Source organism: Penicillium arizonense (assembly GCF_001773325.1).
Source record: "Penicillium arizonense strain CBS 141311 chromosome Unknown PENARI_contig021, whole genome shotgun sequence".
Classification (NCBI taxonomy): Eukaryota; Fungi; Ascomycota; class Eurotiomycetes; order Eurotiales; family Aspergillaceae; genus Penicillium; species Penicillium arizonense.
Genome location: NW_019173298.1, coordinates 221,912 through 244,658, shown reverse-complemented (window position 1 = coordinate 244,658; position 22,747 = coordinate 221,912). Strand labels below are relative to the sequence as shown.

General features: G+C 50.5%; 11 protein-coding genes across 11 annotated transcripts in view; 6 read left to right on the top strand and 5 right to left on the bottom strand.

The window, feature by feature from the left end:
• The window catches only part of PENARI_c021G09046 (3-isopropylmalate dehydrogenase), a gene marked incomplete at both ends in the record, with an annotated part of 2,387 nt that extends 1,631 nt beyond the window's left edge, over positions 1-756 (top strand). The window contains one exon of the mRNA XM_022635244.1: positions 81-756. Within this exon, the coding sequence (XP_022484914.1) occupies positions 81-756 (676 nt within the window). The remainder of the gene's footprint in view (positions 1-80) is intronic.
• Positions 757-1,419: 663 nt separating this feature from the next.
• Positions 1,420-2,429, top strand: PENARI_c021G02776 (peroxidase; the record flags this gene model as incomplete). Its single annotated transcript, XM_022635171.1, has 2 exons — positions 1,420-1,526; positions 1,622-2,429. The coding sequence occupies 2 exons, from the start codon at positions 1,420-1,422 to the stop codon at positions 2,427-2,429; spliced, it is 915 nt and encodes a 304-aa protein (XP_022485003.1).
• Positions 2,430-2,970: 541 nt separating this feature from the next.
• On the bottom strand, positions 2,971-6,018 carry PENARI_c021G10237 (uncharacterized protein; the record flags this gene model as incomplete). The annotated part of the gene is made up of 1 exon (XM_022635261.1): positions 2,971-6,018. The coding sequence occupies one exon, from the start codon at positions 6,016-6,018 to the stop codon at positions 2,971-2,973; it is 3,048 nt and encodes a 1,015-aa protein (XP_022484975.1).
• Positions 6,019-6,305: 287 nt separating this feature from the next.
• On the bottom strand, positions 6,306-6,645 carry PENARI_c021G06009 (uncharacterized protein; the record flags this gene model as incomplete). The annotated part of the gene is made up of 2 exons (XM_022635217.1): positions 6,306-6,381; positions 6,455-6,645. 2 exons carry the CDS (start codon positions 6,643-6,645, stop codon positions 6,306-6,308), a joined length of 267 nt encoding a protein of 88 aa, XP_022484979.1.
• A 62-nt stretch (positions 6,646-6,707) lies between these two features.
• On the top strand, positions 6,708-7,888 carry PENARI_c021G10780 (40S ribosomal protein uS13; the record flags this gene model as incomplete). The annotated part of the gene is made up of 4 exons (XM_022635272.1): positions 6,708-6,719; positions 6,995-7,025; positions 7,264-7,429; positions 7,591-7,888. 4 exons carry the CDS (start codon positions 6,708-6,710, stop codon positions 7,886-7,888), a joined length of 507 nt encoding a protein of 168 aa, XP_022484893.1.
• A 771-nt stretch (positions 7,889-8,659) lies between these two features.
• cp3 (carboxypeptidase C PRC1) lies at positions 8,660-10,366 on the bottom strand (the record flags this gene model as incomplete). Its single annotated transcript, XM_022635284.1, has 2 exons — positions 8,660-9,825; positions 9,877-10,366. The coding sequence occupies 2 exons, from the start codon at positions 10,364-10,366 to the stop codon at positions 8,660-8,662; spliced, it is 1,656 nt and encodes a 551-aa protein (XP_022484869.1).
• A 449-nt stretch (positions 10,367-10,815) lies between these two features.
• Positions 10,816-11,877, top strand: PENARI_c021G11144 (guanine nucleotide exchange factor SDO1; the record flags this gene model as incomplete). The annotated part of the gene is made up of 2 exons (XM_022635276.1): positions 10,816-10,882; positions 10,937-11,877. The coding sequence occupies 2 exons, from the start codon at positions 10,816-10,818 to the stop codon at positions 11,875-11,877; spliced, it is 1,008 nt and encodes a 335-aa protein (XP_022484960.1).
• Positions 11,878-12,335: 458 nt separating this feature from the next.
• On the bottom strand, positions 12,336-13,829 carry PENARI_c021G11640 (tryptophan synthase; the record flags this gene model as incomplete). The annotated part of the gene is made up of 1 exon (XM_022635285.1): positions 12,336-13,829. The coding sequence occupies one exon, from the start codon at positions 13,827-13,829 to the stop codon at positions 12,336-12,338; it is 1,494 nt and encodes a 497-aa protein (XP_022484947.1).
• A 2,771-nt stretch (positions 13,830-16,600) lies between these two features.
• PENARI_c021G01290 (uncharacterized protein) lies at positions 16,601-17,255 on the bottom strand (the record flags this gene model as incomplete). Its single annotated transcript, XM_022635151.1, has 2 exons — positions 16,601-16,911; positions 16,967-17,255. 2 exons carry the CDS (start codon positions 17,253-17,255, stop codon positions 16,601-16,603), a joined length of 600 nt encoding a protein of 199 aa, XP_022484874.1.
• A 1,796-nt stretch (positions 17,256-19,051) lies between these two features.
• PENARI_c021G01013 (uncharacterized protein) lies at positions 19,052-20,330 on the top strand (the record flags this gene model as incomplete). The annotated part of the gene is made up of 3 exons (XM_022635146.1): positions 19,052-19,155; positions 19,220-19,458; positions 19,513-20,330. The coding sequence occupies 3 exons, from the start codon at positions 19,052-19,054 to the stop codon at positions 20,328-20,330; spliced, it is 1,161 nt and encodes a 386-aa protein (XP_022484940.1).
• Positions 20,331-21,642: 1,312 nt separating this feature from the next.
• PENARI_c021G08778 (carbon-nitrogen hydrolase family protein) lies at positions 21,643-22,738 on the top strand (the record flags this gene model as incomplete). Its single annotated transcript, XM_022635240.1, has 3 exons — positions 21,643-21,809; positions 21,864-22,321; positions 22,389-22,738. The coding sequence occupies 3 exons, from the start codon at positions 21,643-21,645 to the stop codon at positions 22,736-22,738; spliced, it is 975 nt and encodes a 324-aa protein (XP_022484987.1).
• Between the last annotated feature and the right edge of the window lie 9 nt (positions 22,739-22,747).

The following is a 22,747-nucleotide window of genomic DNA, read 5'->3' as shown; positions in this document are numbered from 1 at the left end:
GTTCCAAAGAGTCGACAAAATTGAGTGCCAAAAACCAAGTGCGTCTACGTCAAGTCAACCAGACTCACCTTCGTACCCAGCTCTAAAGACTCGAGCTCGACCCTCAATATGCCAACCAAAGAGCGAGAAACGCCTCCACCAACTCCCAACCCAGAAAAACTAGAACGATCACCGACACCACCAGCCATCGAGCGAACAGCACCATTCCTCCAACCAGCATCACCACCCGTCCGCCCAACATCAACAGAGCAACCCACCTGGGCCGGATCCTGCACCCTCCGCCTCGAAAACCTCGAAGCCCAAACCTCCAAAACAAAAAAAGAGCTAATGCGCTCAATCGCCCAAGACATCTGCGCAACATTCACGTGCATAGCCAAGCACGCGGAAGCAGGAAACCTAGAAGACCAACACACAGATGTAATCGACAACGTGATCAAGATGATCCGCGATACAGACGTGAAATCACGACACCGACTGGAGAAACGGGGACGCCGCTTGCGGAAGGAGCGAGATTGGCTACGGATGAAACATCGCAAGATGGGTCGGGAGATTGATGAGTTCTCGTTGTTGTATCGCAAGAAAGTGCGGGATTTGATAGTTGCGTTGCGGGAGCAAAATCACGAGGTGGAACAGTTACGGGCGGAGAGGGAGTTGTTGCTGGCGAAGATACATGAGGATAGTGCTCTCGCTAGTGATGCTGTTGATAAGGAGACTGATGTTGATGGAGAGTTTGAGATTGATACGGAGAAGGTGTGAGTTCTTTGTTGCGGTGTGTTTCGTTTGACCCGAGGTATTTGGATTGTTTCGTCTGGGGAATCCCCGGATTTCTGTGATATCAGAATTGTATCAACAATCACAATCATATTCTCTGCATATTGTATCAATCCAGTTAGTCCCAAATCTTGTAAGCAGTATACCTCTGATCTGCGAGTTAGTCCATGTAGATGATATCACACTGTGAATGTCCGTCGGAATTCGAGTTCCGAAGTATCCAGCTCGCGCGCGGCATTGCATTTGATAGGCAAACGCCTGAACCCGAGCGTGGATTTAAAAGGCCCGGCCCCTGTGATTCATTCCGAGGCCGAGCGAGCACCGGTGGTCCGTATAGTATCTCTGAAGCGAATCCACCCGAAATCAGTAGAAAATCAGTGGTTGATTGACTGTTGCCGTCGACCGAAGGGACCTCGGCTGCTTTGAAAAGGCGCAAATTGATTCGGCCCGCTGGATCCACCGTCACTCCGCGCATGTGGACGAGTCCTGGAGAAGACCCTTTTCTCTTCCAATTTTCCTGGACACTCTCCAGATTCTCTTAGCATTCTCTTTCTCTTGCGAAAAATCATTTGAAACAACTTCATCCTCGTGTTGTTCCCGATCCAAACTTTTCAAGAAATCTACCCCGGACAGTGCTCTCGGCCGAGAATGACCACCCACGACTATGAGGCAGTCCGCAAGGATATCGCCGCCCAGTTAAAGAAGCCCGGTTATGATGATGGCAGTGCAGGACCCGTGTTCGTGCGGTTGGCATGGTATGTAAACACCGGGACAGTTTTGCTTTCCCCGGTCGGGATCCCGGAGCGACAGCCGAACCCACCCAGCGCAACGGCTAACCCGATCCTCCCAGGCACTCCTCCGGCACATACGATCTCGAGTCGGACACTGGCGGCTCGAATGGCGCGGGCATGCGATACGAAGCTGAAGGAGGCGACCCATCGAACGCAGGTCTGCAACACGGACGGGCATTCCTAGAGCCGGTCAAAGAGAAGCACCCGTGGATCACCTACTCAGATCTGTGGACACTAGCCGGCGTAGTGGCAATCAAGGAGATGGGCGGACCAGAAATCGAATGGCACGGTGGACGGACAGACCTGGTAGACGACTCAAAGGTGCCACCACGAGGCCGGCTACCAGACGGCGCACAGGGCGCCGACCACCTGCGGTTCATCTTCTACCGCATGGGTTTCAACGACCAGGAGATCGTAGCGTTAACCGGCGGACACAACTTGGGCCGATGCCACGGCGACCGCAGCGGATTCGAAGGACCGTGGGTGACGAACCCGACGCGGTTCTCGAACTCGTTCTTCAAGTTGCTGCTGCAGCTTGACTGGAAGCCTCGCAAGCTGGCGACCGGCATGACGCAGTTTGTGTACGAGGATCCTGATGCTGAGGAAGACGAGGAGCCGTTGATGATGCTGCCGACTGATATGGCACTGTCGACGGATCCGTCGTTTGCGCCGTGGGTGAAGAAGTACGCCGATGATAAGGACCTCTTCTTTGATCACTTTGCCAAGGCGTTTGCGAAGCTCGTTGAGCTTGGTATCCAGCGGGATGCTCAGGGTGTTGTTACCAACAGTGACAACCGTCTTGGTGGATATGTCTCTGCGCCGAAGAAGAGCAACACTGCCACGGGCCCGCCTAGAGCGCGTCTGTAGATTCCTTTTGTTTTGGATGATTTCCCCACTGCGTTAGATCTGGATATAGCCTGGATGTGTAAATAGATAATAGAAGTTTATAAAGATATCTGACCCTATGAATGAATGTGGATTAAAGTCAATCATCCTAGAGTATTTGAAACAGATGGAATGAGGATGCTTTCAGAGGTTGAAAGGAGAAGAAGAGAAAGGAGAGTCCGGGGTATTGCGGGGGGGGGAACTCGCACAGACGACCGAACAGTTAAGTTAGGTAACATCGTAACATCGAAACATCGAAACATTTGCCGAGTTATACAACTTCATGTGTGGATATGTTTAATAAGAGGCCTCTGATTGGCAGAGACCCCTGTTGACTAGTATACTCCCTGTTTTTGTTATTTTCAGCTCTTTTTACTTGTGAATATAGTGTTGGTAAGCATATAATATGAATCACATAAACAATTCTAACCTAAATAATATGTAGCACTTAGTCCAAAGTCCGCCAAATGCACTGCATCCTTGTATAATAAACATCTTAACATTAGCCTGCTCCTCAACCCCTCTACTTTTTACCTCTCCTAGGAGGCTGAACCCTCTTCGGCTCTGAATCCTCTCCAGAATCCTTCTTCGTCATTTTCTTCGCGTTCTTCGGAGAATTTGGAGCCTTCTTGGGGCTAGCTTTCTTGGGGCTCTCAGTACCAAGTCTCTTAACAGAACGAGTTTGACGACGTGGCGTTAACTGCACCTCAAACTCCGCATCGGACACCTCCGGTGTGACCGCAGGAGCTTGTTTACGACGGGCTTGACGACCCTTTCTTGGATGCGGCATCCGAGTGCCACCAGCCGACTCATCGAAATCGACATCCATCATCATATCATCATTATCTGCATCTCTCGAAACGGTAACATTCCTTCTCCGAGACGGAGGCTGGGGGTTCTCAGCTAGCCCGGGGAAGTCCAAAGCGCCCTCCTCGGCAGGTTGACCATGGGGCCAAAGGGTCGTCATCTCAGCAAACCAGTTCGGGTCCTGCTGTGCGAAGTCAAGTGCGCCATGATACATGTCGAACCCGTCCTCGCTCGGGGTCACAGTTGTGGGAGGAGAGAATAAAGCTGCATCTGGCACCGGCTCCCGATATGAGAGCCAGTTGAAGGCCGGATAGCTTGAGGTAGGTGGCGGGGCGGTGCTGGCTAATAGCGCTGGGTCGATTAATGTCCAGTCGATGACATTCGGATCAAGGAGTGCTGGGTTGAGAGCCGCCCGGTTAGCACTGCTAGGGGTCAAAGGAGCGCCAACAGGTGGAGAAACAGATAAGACGGATGTCTGAATTGGTGGACTGGGGGCTTGTCCAGGAAGAAGTTGCTCGTCGTAGCCAGTGAACGGTGGGAAGGCAGTGAAGGGCTGGGCTAGACCGGGCAGGACGCGATTCCAGGGCTCCTTTTGGATTTGGGGAGAGAATGGAGCCCAAGGGTTGTGGTTCTGGAGAATTTCTTTATCCTGCGATCTCAACAGGGTCATATCCTGCACGGTCTGGAGAGCTGCTGCCAGGACATCCTTTGCAGGGTTCATGATCCGTTCATAGAACACCAGTGGAATAGCACCACCGGTGCACCACTCGATGGGGACTCGATTATTATTGTTATAGCATGGAATTCCACCGACAAACAAGCCATGATTCAGCTGGCTGTCGTACATGCAAATGTTTCCTGTGTCGTATTCACCACGCTTCGTATCTGTCCAGTAGACACGAGCATGTCCTTGGTGGATATAGACGCCACCAAGCCAACGGTACCTTGCTCTCTGGACGTTGTCGCCATAGTCAATATACTGGAAGTCAATATCTTTGGTGTGATCAAGAATCTTTGACCTTCCATCAAAGGTCATGGTCAAGCGTAGTGGAAGCTGACCGACCTTTCTCTCGCTCCGAATATTGACTCCACCACAAGCTATACACTTACTTTCCTTCCTGGCATAGAAGCATCGCTCAAGCAACTGAGGCACCGCGATCCCCTTTTCATCGCCCTTGATATAGGCAGGCATCACGCAGGAACCTTGGTGGGACATGACAAACGCTTTTGTACGTGTACATCTGCAGGGCACTATTCGCTCAGCGTAAAAAAACCGAAATTGAGCAAAGCTCTTGGTGCTCTCTGCCCAAACAGCCCATGGGGGAACAGGTTGTCCCATTTTCATGCTTGGATAAGTATCACAGACCTTCTGGAAGAACATATCGCGCTGGGCGCGAGAATTGTGTTCATCCAAGACATCCCAGGCCACGTTGATAGTTTCCACAAAAGCTTTCTCAATGTCTTTGAAATCTGCCTGTCGGTTATTGTAACGGTCGATCTTGGTGCAGCCAGCATCAATCAAAATGCCCGCTGCAATGACGGCATCAATGGAACAGGAATTCCCATTCCAGATGGGACCGCGGCCACGCAGAGGATAAACGAGGCCATTTTCATCCCATGTAAAGGTCACAGGATCCAACCTTACGTTGGCTATATTATTGAAGGTCCCAAGCTGGGTGTTAAACAGATCGTTAAGCGAGCGAGCAGTCAATTGCGGAGTAGGCACGGTGCGAGTTGGGGCACTGGGATCGCGCTCCAGGTCATTGTATGCAATCTTCATAAGGGCCTTTTCAATGATCTCTGTGACATTTCTAGGATCATAGGCAGATGAAAGGGCCGTGTCAACTAGCTTGTTGATTTGCTGATAGCCAACAGGGGCTGTTGTGAAGAGTGGACTGTGGCTAGGGTCCGCATAGATTGGGTCATCGTATTCGCGGATGCGGGCAGCATAGATAGGATCAAAGCTACCGGGGCCTATAGGTTTCGGGCCCGTGTAAGCAGGAGCGCCGGGCGAAAGAACTCGTCGTCGCTTGTTTGGGCCTCCGAGCGGCGTTAGGTTTCGTTTATCAAGTCCTGGAGACTGCTGTAAGTCCCAGGGCTCGAAGATCGGTGACGAGGATGGCTGTAAATACTCCTGAATCCTTTCGCCTACCTCTTGGTCCGACACTGGTCCGGGGCGTACCGTTATGAGCCGGGGTATTGATTGAGGTGGCTCTACATAAGTGTCGGCTGAGAAGAGAAATTGCTGCAGATAACCATCTGATGTCTCGGGCTTCGCATCGGAAGGACGCTGGTACCCGGGAAGGATAGCTACATCAATCTCGGGAAGGGTCCGATACCATCGGCTGACAGGCGTAGGGCGTGGTTCAAGATTGTATTTCATTAGTCGAGGGCCACTGTCTCGGTTGAAGTTAAACAATTCCATCCAGCTCTTTGGACGATGCTGCTCTTGCATGTAATAGAACAACTTCCACAACATTTTCTTGAGATCGATAATATTTCGTCTCTTTCTGGTGTAATGAGCAGTGACGAGCTGCTTCTCGTAATGAATTCCCCAAAAGTAATGTTTCATCACTACATCAATCTGTCCGACCCCGATCTCGCGCCCTTTCGACTGGCTCAGCGTACTCAGAGTTCTCGTCAGAAACTTCCAATCTTCAGGTGGATCTTCAAGAGCCATCAAGTCATATAGTTCACTAGGCTCAGGTGGATGCTCAAGGTCGTCCGGGTGGCGCGGAAAGGGGAGATTAGGAGACTCCGCCATGATGAACGAAGACGGTATATGTGAGATATGGCGTATGAAACAGGAACAAGAGAATAGTATTAGAATGCTGAGATATCGAGCATTAGTTCAAATCGTCGAAAAAAGCAATCGAAGGCCATTTCAAGCAGTGCGAGCTGGGCTCTTTAATGAACAACGAAAGTTCTCGTTGTCCAAAGACCAGGGTCAATGCCGTCCCCACTAGTAAGACGAGTAATGCATTGAACATAGTAAGCGGGTGAAAGAACACTCGAGCTCAATTTTTCGAGTCCATGGTAGTATTCTGTTAATCAAAGAGCAGAGCTGGAGACCAAGGCTTCGTGCTCCAGATTCAGTAGGGCAGCAGCGGCATGATCCAAGTTGTTTCTATAATTGTCGAGAGGTTAGGCCTCGCGGCCGACCTAAGGAATATCAAAGAAGTCGTCGACTAAAAATATACCTCAGCATCCAATCTTTAAGGGCGAAGTTACGCCATGTGAACAAAGGATATCGCATATTGACGGGAAAGTCACGCCTCAAGTGACCGTCAGAAAGGTTGAGACATCCGATCCAAGTGAGCGGAGACACAGTAGCCATACTCCTAAGAGGGTAAGTAGGGGTAAGCAGGTAAAAGGTTGCCTTATTAGCCATGAGGAGGCCCTGAGATGAACAGATCGCGCTTGAGCGCGGTCACAAAAGAGTCTCGAGTCGCAATGCCCCAAAAGGTATGGCTCTGGATGGAGACTCGATGGAACCAGCTCAAAGTATTCGAGTCAAAGAGTTGACAGCAGCTGCTAATTCCCCTTTCGATTCAAAGAAATAGACTTATAGTGGCTGAAGACATCCAGGAACCAAAGGAAGTAAGTCCAGGAACAACAAAGATATCAGGGCTAGTGGTAAGATACATGTAATTAGCGAGGCTTATTACAGTAATATAACCACATACAGACAGAGGTCAGCTGACTTCACCTGATCTGCGCGCTAACCTATCCTGGCCTAGTGGTTCACAAGCGAGCCCTCATCCCAAACAGGTTAGTGCGTTAATTACCCGATCCCACAAGCAAAGTCACTCAGTTGGACTTCCTCCTCTCCATCCCTCTGTCGACAACCCATCGCGATACTCGCCCATCGCCCACCATGTGTACGTGAACACCCCTTCTTTCAGTCTGAAAGCCCTCTATGATACAACACAACGATTGCGCAAAGAAAAAGCGATGGAAAAAGACGACGGTTCTGGAAATTGAAGGCTAACGTGCACTTCGATAACAGCGCTCGTGTCCGGCGAGAAGACGAACTTCCAGTTCATCTTGCGTCTGCTCAACACCAATGTTGACGGCAAGCAGAAGATCATGTACGCTCTGACCCAGATCAAGGGTGTCGGTCGCCGTTACTCCAACCTGGTCTGCAAGAAGGCCGATGTCGACCTCACCAAGCGGTACGTTCGAATCACCCACACACCCCTCATCGAAAATTGAATCATTCCCACATGGAGGAGAGGCATGAAAGGAAAGGCATTGGAATAAACCACAAATCGACATGGAACGGGAATCACGCACAATTCCACAAGAACCAAACTGACAAGGATCCTATCTACAGTGCTGGTGAGCTCACCACCGAAGAGCTCGAGCGTATCGTCACCATCCTCCAGACCCCGACCCAGTACAAGATCCCCTCGTGGTTCCTTAACAGACAGCGCGACATCACCGACGGCAAGGACACCCAGGTTGTTTCCAACTCCCTGGACAGCAAGATCCGTGAGGATCTCGAGCGCCTGAAGAAGATCCGCTCCCACCGTGGTCTCCGTCACTACTGGGGCCTCCGTGTCCGTGGTCAACACACCAAGACCACTGGCCGCCGCGGTCGCACCGTCGGTGTCAGCAAGAAGAAGGGCTAAACAATTCGTGTCGTTTTTTTGCCGGGGGTTCTTGGAGGGATTCCGTTATTTCCGGTGTGTTTCTATGGGCATCCGTGGGACCTTTTTCCCCGCTGGGCTGGGTATCGACCCTGGTTCAAAAAATTGAAAATGAATCATACCAATGAAATGAACCGATCTCTTCTTACAAGTAATGCACGCATGGCTTGGGGATTGTCGACAACTCGATCTTGTCTGGTCCTCTGCCTTGTAGAGTAGCCATCTAGACTGCTATGTCTGTGGGGTAGCCCTCCACTGCGGGCCATACTGATGTCTCCATCACATCGTGTTTGCTCTCAGTAAACCCCACCTCCTTAGTATACACGGCCGAGACCTCAACCATGTTGGGCTGTGTTTGTCAAGAGAGGAAGATTGACGTTCTTTGAACACGCTGGGACTCTCATCCTTTGTGAACCTCCTATCTCTTCATAGTCTTGTCGTGCTACGACTTGACAGAGGGTTTGGAGTGACATCTCTTAGTTACGTTTTTATAATTGAGAATGCAACCTGCACCTTACATACCTTACTTGCTATCTTTTGTCTATGTTATTCAAGTCTATCAAAATTGATTGAATTCAAAGTTGCCCAGACGTATATACTAAACAGCAAGCCACCGAATCAGGAAGCAAATGAAAAAATCGGTTCGCAACCTTAGATCAGGTGTCAAATTGTATGCAAACAAACAGTAAGATCAATAGCATTCGGTGTAACGATAAATCATCGACGCCTTGTAAAAGCAATTAGGTCGAGCATCTAGTACCACTCACCACCAATCCAGCGGTTGAAGAACTCCAGACCAGCCTCGGGCTGATCCATGGGAACCATGTGGCCAGCGCCAAAGATACGGGTGAAGGTAAAGTTGCCGTGGGTCTTGATCTGGCCGATCTTCTTGCCAACGTGCTCGTTCTGCACGATCTTGAGATCCTCAAGCTCAGCAGCGGCGAACTCCTTCTGGCCTGGCCACTCAAGAGCCTCGGACCAGGCCTTGTTGCCGAGCCAGTTGCAGATGAAGTCGGCATCACCGGCATAAATCAGAACGGGGATCTGCTCAAGGATTCCGGGGACGAGGCGGTGGTAAGGCTTGAACCAGTCACCGGCGAAGAGGAAGTTACGGTTGATGTCGAAGTTGCAGGAGTCGTAACCGTCAACCTCAGCACCGACAGCGTCGCGGACGCTCTGCTGACCGAGATACTCGCTGACGTAGCCCATACCCTTGTAGCAGAGGTTGCTCTCATCCTCGCACTTGCCGCGAATGTCATAGACGTTCTGGCCGGTGCGCTGGTAAGGTGCGAGCATGGCGTTGTTACAGTAGATGGAGGCAGGAACGCAAACCCAGGGGCTCTCGCTGTTGTAGCAAGACTCAATCATGCTCTGGCAGCGGCCCAGAGCGTTGTCCATGGACTGGCAGGTGCTCTCGTCGAGAACAGCGGGGTAACCACCCTCACCACAAGCCATGGGACGGTAGTACTCGTACTGGGTCAGGCCATCGGTGAGACCATTGCCAATGAGAACAGACTTGAGGTTGATGTTGCGCTTCTTGTGAGCGAGAATCTCGGAAGCCATGACGGGGATGTAGTGACCAGCGTAGGACTCGCCAGCAATGTGGAAGTCCTGCTTAGCGTACTCGGGGAACTGCTTGAAGAACAGGGTCAAGAGAGCGTAGACATCCTTGCCAGCAGCAACGGTGTCGCTGACGGAGGAGCCACTGTAAGAGTAGCCGACGTTGATTGGCTGGTCGAGGAAGATAACAGAGGCATTGTTGTTCCACGAGAAGTCATTGTAGATAGGCTTGATGTTCTCGCCAATGGAGCTGGGTCCAAGTTCCAAGAACAGTCCGGTGAGGGACGAGCAACCGGGACCGCCGTTCAGCCAGAGGACGACGGGGTCATTTGCAGGGTCGTTGCGAGACTCAAAGAACCCTTTTAGAGGTTAGACAGTTGCGGACCCTAAGAAGGCATTGTCAAACTTACAGTAAAACAGGTGCTTGTCCTCCTCGTTGTCATCCAGATAACCACTGTACTGCTTGACGCCAGGGTCAATGCCGAGAGCACTAGGGTCAACCTTCTTAACGCGGAGGTCATAGGCCTCTAGTCTGCCATCAATCTCACGCTCCTTGGTGCCATCGGTACCAGATACCCAGAGGTCCTGAACGTCGGCGCCACTGACGTGATGATCCCAGTGGGAAGCAGGACGGCGGGTGTGCTTCTTAGGCAAGGACAGAATGGGAGCGCCGTTCATGGACTCCGGGAAGAAGTTAGAGACTTCCTCCCACATCTTGCGAGCCTCGCCAGAGAGAGTCTTGAACTGCTCCTGGAGGTGCTCAAGTGGCTTGGAGACTACATTGGCACCCTGCTGGGCAACGTTCTCCGCATACTCCTTGTGAGCTCCAAGGACTTGCTGCAGGCCTGGGGCAGCCGCAGAAGCGGCTCCCACCAGAAGAGTGGTGGACAGGATTCTCATTGCAAACTGTATTTATGATTCACAGAAGAATGATGGTAATAATGGGTGGGCTAATGGAAAGCGGGTACCTCGGGGTCTGGGGTCAGGCAGATCTTATCAGTAACCGCTCGTATGTGTAGCTCTAAGAGATGGCGAGAAACAAAGGAACACCACTCACGCTTGGGGACACACTGAGGATGATCGAGACGAGATTTAGGGATACAAGACAGGGCCCTGCAGTGAGGAGAAGAAGAGCAGGGAATCCCCGATGACGCCAGGAGATAAGCAGGTCCCTGGACTGACTCAGCCAGTCACGGGAGGGGTAGCGGGCTAAGCCTTTTTCGGAAAATTCTTTCCGATCGTCAGCTTGTACACATTCCACGTCCTGGAAACAGTGTGTTTTTGCGCATCCTCAAGTTCTTTGTTCGTATTTGGGATAGCCAACCCTACGCGGCTAAACGTCCCTCAAAATGCCTATCAACCAACCCTCCAACCAGATTAAATTCACCAACGTTTCGGTGGTGCGCCTAAAAAAGGGTAAGGTTCGGTGAACCACATCACTTGATCCAGCTAAACCTTCTCTCAATATAGGCAAGAAGCGCTTCGAACTCGCCTGCTACAAGAACAAACTACTTGAATACCGATCAGGTGCTGAAAAAGACCTCGATAATGTCCTCCAAGTCCCCACCGTCTTCCTCTCCGTCTCCAAAGCACAAACTGCCCCGTCAGCAGAACTAGCAAAGTCCTTTGGAGCAGGCACACCTCGGGAGGAAATCCTCCAAGAAATCCTCCGCAAGGGTGAAGTGCAAGTCGGCGAGCGCGAACGCAAAGATATTCTCGAAAGAGTAGAGAAAGAAGTCCTGGACATCGTCTCAGGTCGCCTAGTCGACCCCACTACAAAGCGCGTGTACACATCAGGCATGATCCACAAGGCGTTGGACCAACTAAGCTCAGCCAGCGGGCAGCAAGGACAACAAGCCGGAGAAGCGAACGGGAACAGCGAGGAGAAGGCAGCTCAGCCGAAGAAGCCGATGTGGACAGGAGTTTCGTCGAACCGATCAGCTAAGAGTCAAGCGCTGGATGCTATGAAGGCTCTAATCGCTTGGCAGCCCATTCCTGTCATGCGGGCTCGTATGCGTCTCCGTGTGACATGCCCTGTGTCACTATTGAAGCAATCTGTCAAGGCTGCTCCTGGGGCTACCCCAGCCAAAGAGAAGGAGGCACCCTCTGGTGGCTCTAAGAATAAGAAGGGAAACAAGGGATCGAAGAAGGGAAAGCGTGGTGATGACTCGGATATCGAGGCTGGGTCTGATGCCGAGGCTGCGCCTAAAGCCCCCGGCACTGTCAAGGATAAGATTATGGCGTTTATCGAGTCGATCGAGTCACAGGAAGTTATTGGTGGAGATGAGTGGGAGATTGTGGGTTTCGCCGAGCCTGGTGCATTCAAGGGCTTGAATGAGTTCGTGGGTAACGAGACTCGTGGAAGAGGCCGGGTTGAGGTTTTGGATATGTCGGTCACACATGAGGATTGAGTGGCTATTGCTCTACGGGGCTGTACATGATTACCGATATGACTGATGATAAAAGTTCAAATGAATAGATTGGCTTTTGCCATTCACTGCCATCCACTCCCTATGAATAGATGCAGCCAAGCCCTACCCTAAGAATGGACTGAAGAAACTTTGCTGGGGAAAAGTAAACCTACATAGCCAAGCCACACATCAAGCCCGTACCTACTGGAAGAGTAATGTAAGTTAGAGCTTTTATCTAAAGAATGAAGAGGGATAAGTAAAGAAATCTGATAAATAACCGAGACTCGACTTGTAGAAGTATAGCAAGCCAAAAAAGTATATGATACAGCGCATGCAGTCAATATAGACAAACAACGAACCCATCGCCATAAATGGAAGATGCAGATATTCACAGAAAAGACAGAAAATCAAATCATGATCGTGACACATAACAAACTCATCAACTGCAAACCGCAAAATCAGACATCCAACCTACGCATGCCGATGTTATCACATCCAGTCACCATCAAAACCACATTCTTACCCGGGCCAAGTTCTCTCGCGAGATCGATAGTCTTGGCCACCGCGTGACTCGAGTCCAGGCCAGAAAGGATACCCTCGTGGTGCTGGAGAGTTTTGAACCCGTCCAGGGCATCCACGTCGGTAGCCGTTGAAATTTCAATCCTGCCCGCGTCCTTCCAATGAGCGACCTCAGGGCCCACAGTGGACAAATTCATGTCTGGCGAGATAGAATGCGAGTCCAGTATCTGGCCCTCATTGGTCTGCAACAAGAGCGTACGTGCACCCTGGAGAACACCAAGCTCACCATCTGTCAGGGCAGCCGCGTGAGCAGCCTCCACACCAATCAACCGAACAGACAGATCATGAAGGAATGGTCTGAAAAGTCCAATTGCACCACTCCCACTTCCAACGGCGGTGACGAGGGCATCCGGCTTACAACCAGCCTCCTGCATCTGGGCCGCGACCTCCTCGCCTAGGAGGGCTTGGAACGTGCGAGCCAGGGTCGGCAGCGGACTAGGACCCACGGGGCTACCCATGAGGTAGTATGCAGACTGATGGTTGCAAACCGAATACCGCAGGGCCTCCGTGATGGCGGCGCGCAGGGAGCCCAAGCCAGAGGGGGCGCTCGCGGTGATAGTCTTAGCGCCGAGCATCTTCATCTGAAGCACGTCCTCATGCTGAGCATTAGCGTCATCTGCACCCATGACAATCACACAGCGCAAACCCAACCGAGTGCACATTGCAGCGGTGAAGGAACCATGTTTGGCCGAGGCGCAATCAGTGACGACCTCGGAGCGGCCCATTCGTCGAGCAAGGAGGAGCTGACCGACGATATTGCGGGCCTTGTGGGTTCCGTAATCGTTCTGGTCTTCGCGCTTTAGCCAGATTGTTGCACCGCCCGCCAAGCTGGTCAACTTGCTCGCCATGTGCAGCTGGGTAGGCCGGGAACGCTGGAACGTGGCATATTCATGCCAGAACGAAGGCTCTGAGATAGTGGCCTCGAAGAACGACGTCAGCTCGTATAGGAAACCCATTATAGATTCTGGAGCAAACCGGCCCCCGTAGGAGCCGTAGCCATCGAATGAAACCTGTGGGGCTTTCAGGGTGCCATCTGGTTGCAGGATTGGAATATACGGTGTGATCAAGTGGGTGGCTGTTGACTTGGCAGGCGTCTTGGACAGGGGAGTATCAGAGGCAATTGAGGCTGTTGTTGCTTTGGTTTCTCCATCTGATGCGTCTGAGGATTCTGTGTGTGTGCTGATGGTGCAGGAACGGGGTATCGAAGCCCTAGGTAATATAGTGGCATCTCTTTGTGTAGAAGGGCTAGCAATTTGCGATTGAGTCGTTTCAGGAGCTTTGATCAAGCGAATGACATTCTTAGTATCTGGGGAATCGGTGGGATCGCATGGTTTAGAGGAAAAGCAAAGAAGACGGCGCAGAGATCGAAGCATGGTGCCCCACGGTATAGATAGAAGCAATTGGTTCGAGGAAGTGTTTGGAAGGAATAGATGCTTTGGAACAATGGATAGATTGTTTGATCGGGAGTGATATTATAGAAGCCATGCATTCATGTGCATAGAAGTTGAAGCAAGTGGACGACAACATGGGACGAGGGATGCATTAAATATGGCGTGAGCGCTTCTACCTCTGCGTAGGCTCACTGGAAGCTCGGCTCTGCTCCTGCGATCATTTCCGGGCTGTGGCTACTCTTACCTAAATGGGTTATCTGCTTGGCTATTGTATTATATGGCTTCGACTTCTTCCCAGGCTTTCCATGTCTCAGCTTCCACCAGTCATACTTTCTTCTTCTTCTAATAGTATGAACAATCTTCTTTGTTACAATCTATCTCCAACACAGCACTATACTCGATACAGAGCTATCATATTCCAAATGTGATCCATAGTAGGAGTCCAGTTCTGGCTCTACGGAGCAATCTATATCGTACACATCATTGCGGAGCTAAATTACACTTACATAGGTAGGAATCATCGTGGTGAGAGTATAGAGGAGGTGGGCATGACAGCTTGCATGTAGAAGCGTGTTGTTTGCTTGGGTGACACGCACTGAAAACTCCAAGCATGAATGCCGATCTTGCCCAGGAACCGAGGGACGTATGTTGTGTCACTCTGCCCATCGACCCAACTCTTGATACCCTCTCATCACCGTTACACCAATACTTCTTTGCCTATTCCATGAAGAATGCAAGGTTATCACCATGGAATCTACTGTTCATCTTTGCTCCGTCATCGGGTGCTCAATCAGTCTCGGAATACCGCACAATTCTATTCATCGGCGACCCTGCTTGAAATGATAGTTCAAGGTGCTCGAGAATCTGTAGAGTGCCTTCGACGTTACATTATAGACTTATCAGCTCGTGCCATTCACTTTGTTCGATATCGCTTTGTCTCAATTCTAGGGCGTAGTTGGTCATGTGACACCGTTCCTTCACGATAGGATGATGTCTATGCGTTCAATTCCTGCATATCTCCTTCATGAATAGGCGCCACATAAGTTCATTGTCGCTCGTGTTCGGTGTGGGATCCTACAGGGGTGGGTCGAGATTGGCGTTAAGCTTCGAGAGGATTCAAACATTAGACCTTTTCACCAATGCTATATTATTTGTTTGGAGAGTTTCTCAGCTTCTATTTCAGGGCGTGGCTGATCCCGAGTTCATATGATTCTTATTCATCCACGAAGGCGACATGATCCATGCATTCCATTCTTTCATGGCCGTTCATGTATACATGCCACGCGGGTCTGTTTATTGACACTTATATACGGAGCGAAGCCCTGATGTAGGAGTTATGCAAGCATATAAAAAGATCGCGGACCATCGGGCCCTCTCATTCTTCCATAAGTTGATATTCCTTGATTTCACATCTAGGGTGCATCGTGTCATGACCAATAATGTGTGTCCCTTTTGAGCATTCAACAGCTTGTTTGAAGTTTATTAAGCTTGATCCATTTATTGAGGCAGATCTTAAGGCATAAAAACCCACAGCATCCAGAATAGATACATTGATGCAGTTGCTTTTGTTGCTTGGATTCGGCTACGAACAGCTGGGATATATGGACCACCAGCAGGCAATACACTGCATATAATCCATTCCAACCGGATAATTGACAGGAGACTACAGTACGATCAAAAACCACACAGTCAAGCCACCCAGATTGCACTAGAGCCCAAGTCAGTAAGAGCAAAGACCACAAGACTACTCGATGACTGCAATTAGCCGATACATTGATTGCAAGGCACATCCAAATGCAAGCACAATTCAAAACAAGACCTAAAGCAAAGCAACACACGCACAAGTCAAACTCGAGATATTGTAAGACAGATGACTTAAAGGAAAAGCCGCCCAAGTTCATTTCCCATTGTAATTTATATACAAACAACCTCCCCACCCCCACTCTCCCCCCGGCCTGGCCAAAACCCCAACCTCCATTACAAAGTTATCTAAACTCAACACAAAAGCGTCATTCCCGCGCTCAAAACAAGAAACCAGCCACACAAAAGTCTGTTAGCAGGGATAGACAAGTCGATCGAGAAATTCATTACTTGGTTAGTGAATGCCCAGACTGATATGCTTTCATAGTGCGGGGGAGAAAGCTTGGCTTTGGCGGGGTTGGGGGGGGGGGTCGACTCTTCTCGAAGGCTGAAAATCGAGTCTAGATCTAGATGATCTAGAGCGAAGTCTGATTTTGAGTTATACTTTATATTTGCATTGGCATGCGGAAACCGGGAAATGCCGGAAGTGTATATAGTACAGGTCTATATCATTCTTTTATATCTAAGCGACCTTCTATTTTGGAGACATTGCAGACGTGAATGGGAGGAAATTCATGGAAAGACGAAGATCAGATCAGGCTGATACAGATCAAACCCCAAAATCAATTAAACCATAAAACGGGTATACGCTCATATGCAAATGCATGACAGGGAAAGGGGTCCCCGACCGAGTGGATCCTCGCTCTCCGCGAGAAGACACCAGCCAGGGACAAAAGTGAGACAGCGTGCCGGTACGCTGTCCCAGTGTAAGTCGAATGGATATCCGACCGGTGATCCTTGGATCAAAGGTATGAAAAGGGAGGTAAAAAAGGAGACATCAAGTCGGAAGAAAGGGATCAAAAAAGGAACAATCTCCAGGACAGGAAGAAAGTAGGATGATACAAAAAGGGATGGCGTCTATAGTGTCTATACTATAGACGCCAGGGTGAAGTCTACGCGCAGACCTGGACGGCGATCAAGGCGCGGGTAAGGTCCTCAGGAGCGAAAGGGAGTTTCTGCTTCCGGGGCGACATAATGCACGGGGAGAGAGCAGGCGATATGGCGCGGACGAGGGGGGAAGTATAGCGGATGGATTCCTTTTGGGCTTTGGGATCCTTGAGATCCTCGGAGATCTCGTAGATGGAGGTCTCGTTGAGGAGGGTCATCATTGAGCCGCTGTAACTTGAGGGGTTGATAATAGTTGAGGACTGGGAGCCTGAGTCGATTGCACGGGGCGATGATTCTGGGGCATCTGAGTCGGAGGCTACAGAAGAGAATGTTAGAGGGGTATACGATAAGTGGGGGGATGGAAAATGTACCTGACGTATCCTCTTGGGTATGGGCCCGTCCATGTGTACCTGACTCCTCGAGGAGAACATCGGGAGCAGGACAGTTAGTGGCGCAGGGCGACAGGGATAAATCGAGCGAACGAGGACGGTCGGCCGTAGCGGCGTCAAAAGACCACGCGGCTAACCGCTTTTGGTGTTCGCGATCAAAAGGCCCGCGAAACTTGGAGGGAGGACACTCGCGGCGTCGATAGTATTCCACCTTGGGCCTTCCATCGGATTTAGAGCGGAACACCCGCTTGACCTTCTCGCGGAAGTTCATATCGGAATTGTGAAAGTAAAAAAGCAAATCAAATTCAGAATCGAGAAATCAATGCGGGCGGTTCCCGGTGGAAGTGCCTCAGGGCATACCAATCCCAGAATGGGAACGGACGCAGGTGTGCAAGCACGAAGTGGTGGGTGAGAGTAGGAACTGTATGACCATGCTTTGCCTGAACAGAAGGAAAAGAAAAGCAGAGACAATAACAGTATACGAGGGGAAATCAGGAATTATATGGGGCAGATAAGCCGCCCCCCAGAACAGTCCGATCCATATCCGGTGAAGATATTGGGGCAAATGCTACTCCAGAATACTTGGTCGTCTATTGGGGGGATTTACTCCCCACCTGTCTGTGCGCGTACCGTGTATACAGTATAGTATATAGTAGCATTGGTATTGGTTGTAGTTCTTTTCTATCTGGTACTAGGTTACACTTCACTGGGGAGGTCCCAACAGAAAGGGTGAAATTCTCCATGGAGCCGGACCGAAGGAACCGAGCGCGACAGGAACAGTGTGACGGTGGTACGAAGTACGAGTACGGTGATACATTTTATGCCTCACACATAATATCTCCCACCATGCACATCATACTGGAGACTGGAGTCTCACTTAGGAACACGCAATGATCATCCAAACAGGCAGGTGGCGCAATGCAGCGAAGTCTTCCAGAACGAAATATGAGCCACGAGCCTCCGAGTTACATCATTAATGTAGTGTGTGTAATAAAATTGACACAAGGAAAGATAGCCGGAGTCGGATGGGCGAATGTCGTTGGGTCGAAGGAAGAAACCGGAAACGGAGTGGACGCGGGACCCAGTGGGGGGCAAAACCCGGCACGTTTGTGCCGGTTGCGGTGGGGGGGGTGAGTTTGGTGAATAATACACCTTCCGTTTTGGTTTGGCAACAAGTAGGCCGGCTGGCCCAATGGCAAGGCGCTTGACTACGAATCAAGAGATTGCAGGTTCGACCCCTGCGTCGGTCAAATCTTTTTTCTTTTTCTTCCTTATATTCTTATGAACTACGGTACACTAAAGAACTGTTTCTTACTGTGTTGTTTTTTGTTTTTGTTTTTGTTACTGCGTCATACTATTGAGTTACAATAATAGCGCCCCATTGATCAATTCTACAGGCCTATCCCTAGGCTGTGCAGGCATGGCGATCCTTTGGCCCTTGGTTCTCTTTGCTCCTCTCATTTTACTATTTTTGCACGATTATTAATGATGCCCACTTTGTGGGCATCAACGCCCTATTTTGGTCGTCAAATGATGTAACCGGCTGTTTATAGCCCTAGCCCGCCACAATGAAGAATGTTAGAGCACAAAAATTGTACTTGTAGAGTCCGCGTTAGTAGAAGCCTTCCCCAGATCAGCTCAAGCCCCCTGATGGCCCCTGAAGGCGTGCAGGCACAACCCTATTTACCCGATTCAGCGTTAGGGCTGGCCAATGCCCTGCAGGCACACGACATACTTCCGCGCGCAGTCAAAGAAGGGACTTATATGCAAGGTAGACAATGAATACAGTAGATGCCTTAGATATAGTCGAGATTCAGAAGCCTATAATTACTCTCCCTATAATTATATAATTACTATAATTATATAATTACTATAATTACCCTTATTATGTGAAGACGTTCTAGAGCTTAAACACAACCGCGGAACCCAACATACCGGATCGTCATCCCTTCCCTTCTCGCATACTTGTAAGTTGACACCTTCCACTCCCTGCGAACTGCTTCTACAAGTTCGCTTCAATCGCACTTTTCCCCTGACTTGCGACAGACACTTTTACGAATCTCAATCATGCCTAAGAAAGGTGGAAAGAAGGGCAAGAAGGGCGGCAACAAGCCCGCCGCCGTCGCTGGTGCTGCCGTCGACAAGGTCGCCGACACCGCGAAGAGCGTGGTGTAAGTCGAGGGAAAAAATTCGGCGCATTCGTGCCACCTCATCAACTTTGCTGACTGATCGCAGCCACCCTCAAGAAAATGTCGAGGACAAGGCGCACACTGAATCCCAGCCCGAAACCGCAACTGAGACTTCCGAGACTGTGACCAAGCCCACCGAGACCGTCGAGTCCAAGGCCAATGAGGCCGATACCGAAAAGGCTCCCGTCGCGGAAAAGGACACAGTCGACGAGGCCGTAGAGAAGGCGCAGGCCTCCAAGGCCGGTCAGGTCGGCGAATTGGACGCTGGCGACGCCACCGGTAGTGGTACGAAGCCTGTGAACCAATTATCAATAAAATCACCTAACTCAAAATTCGCAGCCATCATCCCCGAAAAGACCACCAAGGAGTCGGCCGTCGTCCCCGAGACCCCCAAGGAGCCCGCTCCTTCCACCGCGACCGGCGCGGCCACCACACTCACTGAGCGCCCCAAGACTTCGGAGTCGACCGCTGCTGCGGCCGCCGCCCCTGCCCCTGAGCCTCTCCCCGCCCCCGAGGTTGCTCCTGCGGCCGCGGAGGCTGAGGCTGAGGCCACCCACAAGCGCCCGTATGACCAGCCCATCTTCTCCGACGAGGAGAACTTGAAGCCCCACAAGATGCCCAAGACCGAGGAGGAGCAGCTTGCAGCTAGCGCCGCTAAGGATAAGGCGACCATTGAGAACCTTGCCGGTGCTGGTCCTGCTTCGACTGCTGCGTTGACGACTCCTGAGCCAGTGCCTGCCAAGACCGAGGCTCCCAAGGAGGCCCCCAAGGCCGAGGAGAAGAAGGTAGAGGAGAAGAAGCCCGAGGCTGCTCCCAAGACCACCGCTCCATCCAGCGGTGCCAAGCCTTCCTCCTCCGACGCGGTCGCTGGTGCAGCTGCGGCCATGTCCTCCAGCAAGGACAAGTCTGCCGCCCCCGCAACCAAGGAGGCCGAGCTCAAGAAGCCCGAGGCAGCCCTGAAGCGCGGCGAGGAGCCCCAGCCCAAGACCGAGACCCCCAAGGCCGAGCCCAAGACCGAGTCCAAGCCCGAGACCAAGGAGCCCGTCAAGGACGAGGCCAAGGACGAGTCCAAGGCATCGGAGCCATCAGAGGGCGAGAAGGAGAAGAAGAAGGAGAAGGGCGGATTCTTCTCCTGGTTGAAGCGCAAGTTCAAATGAATAAAGTAATCGCTATGGGAAAATAAGAAAAAGAGAGAACCGAGAACCGTTGGTGTACGATACGCATGTACACGCTAGTTTGGTGGGTTGCAGACAGCTAAGGCTTGCACTTGCACGTTAGGCTTGCTTTGTTTTTTTGTTGTTTTTTACTCCCTTTCGGGCTTTGATGATACACCAGTTGAAATTATATATCAGATACAGAATCATAGTGCTTAACTTATTGGCTTGCTTTCCTCTATTTTGTTCTAATAGTGTCGCCGGGGGTGTTTCTCTAAGGGGCCTGAGCTATACACCGCTATTCCGATGTCAATGCGCAAGGATGGAACGATTGTCACTTCTAGTTGACTGCATATGGAGACACTGGAGTCGAGTGGAGTCGATGACGAGTTCGGTGTGTTGGCCAGGGTCTCCATGTCTCAGCTGTAGCTGAACAGAAAAGTATGACGTTCAATGGAATCGGAGGCATGGAGGAGATGTAGACATGCAAGCCATCGCCACCACCACTGTAATTACTGCAGTACACTGTATGTACCGACCTCCTTATAGATTGCAAATTATCAACCTGTCCAAAGTACTAGTTGCTCAATATCACCACTATAGTTATTGACCAAAAGCAACCCTCCAAACTATCGAATATCTTCTTCCATCAACACCCGCTTCCATTCATCCCTAAACATATAAAACACTGCAACCAAAACCCCATGGCGGTAACTAAATAGCAAACTTCATACCAGCATATCGATATATACCGATAAAGAGGACTGGAAGATAGATGTTACTGTATAGTATTCCCTTACCTGCTTGACGAGACGCTTCAGTTCCGAGCCCGGGTATAGCATGTAGATAAGTAAGTGTACGACAGCTCCTTCAAGCTGTCTTAAGAAGCGATATGTATTAGTTACGTTGGTATGAGCAATTCTTGTAAAATAAGAATTAGTGAGAGTAGTCGGCAACATTGTAGTTGAACTGCGAGCCCATTCGCATATGGTTATCGTCTATTCTCTCCTGCTATCTCGCCTGAAATCCATCGCAATATCGTCCTGATTCCTATACAGATCAACTTACTCTTTCTAAGCATGATACCGAGACAGGCGAAACAGCTCGTGAAGGAAGTCAAGTTATCGGTAATGCACCACGGTATCTATTATAGCTCAGCTATGACGACCTACACAATTATCATAATAGATCTCGTCCTATATCTGACACGGGACGCATTAACGGAGGCATTCCGCGGTGCTAAATAGTTATAAAGAGGGGTTAGAATTCCCCTCAGACCATCTTTACCATCTCTATAGACGTTCCAACAGCCACCATGTCATCTCAAGTCCGCGTTGCAATTACACAAGCCGAGCCAGTCTGGCTCAACCTCAACGCAACAATCGAAAAAACATGCAAACTCATCACCGAAGCAGCCGAAAACGGCGCACAGATAATAACATTCCCAGAATGCTGGGTACCAGGCTATCCAGCATGGATCTGGTAAGTCCGCACCCCAATCTTCGAATGCGAATTTGATTCTTAACACATACCGAGTTCAAGGTCACGACCAGTCGACATGGACCTAACAACCCGCTACATCCAGAACTCACTCAAGATCGACTCACCACAGATGAAGAAAGTCCAGCAATGCGCCGCCACCTCCAAGATTGTCGTTGTACTAGGATTCTCCGAGAATATCAATGATTCACTGTATATCGCACAGGCCATCATTGACGCCGACGGCGACATACGTATCACCCGCAAGAAAATCAAAGCTACGCATATGGAGCGGACGATTTTTGGGGATTCATTCGGTGACTGTCTTGATAGTGTTACCGACACAGCTGCAGGCCGGGTCGGTGCGTTGTCTTGTTGGGAACATATCCAGCCATTGCTCAAGTACCACACGTACTCGCAGCGAGAACAAATCCATGTTGCTGCATGGCCACCACTTTTCGATGATGATGATGATGATGATGATGGAGAGGGTCTCTATTCAATGTCGCGTAGTGGTAAGTTAAGTCGTTCCAATGGCAAACCGAGTGAATTGAACTAGAGCTGACGAGACGAATACTGTAGGCACGGCTGCGATTGCGCAAACGTACGCCATAGAATCTCAGTCATTTGTCCTACATACGACAGCCGTCATCAGTCAGGCTGGTATTGATATGATGAAAACGCAGGGAGGAGCGATAATGAATAGACCCGGTGGTGGGAGCTCGGCTGTTTTTGGACCGGATGGTCGTAAGTTGACACGCGATCATCCCGAAAACGAGGAGAATATCCTGTATGCCACCTTGGATTTGGACGATATACTCAAATCGAAGGCATTTGTGGATGTGTGTGGTCACTACAGTCGGCCGGATTTGTTGTGGCTCGGGGCTGAGAGAGAGGTTAAGCTTCATGTTAGGCCGAAGAAGAGTCAATAGAGCGGGACA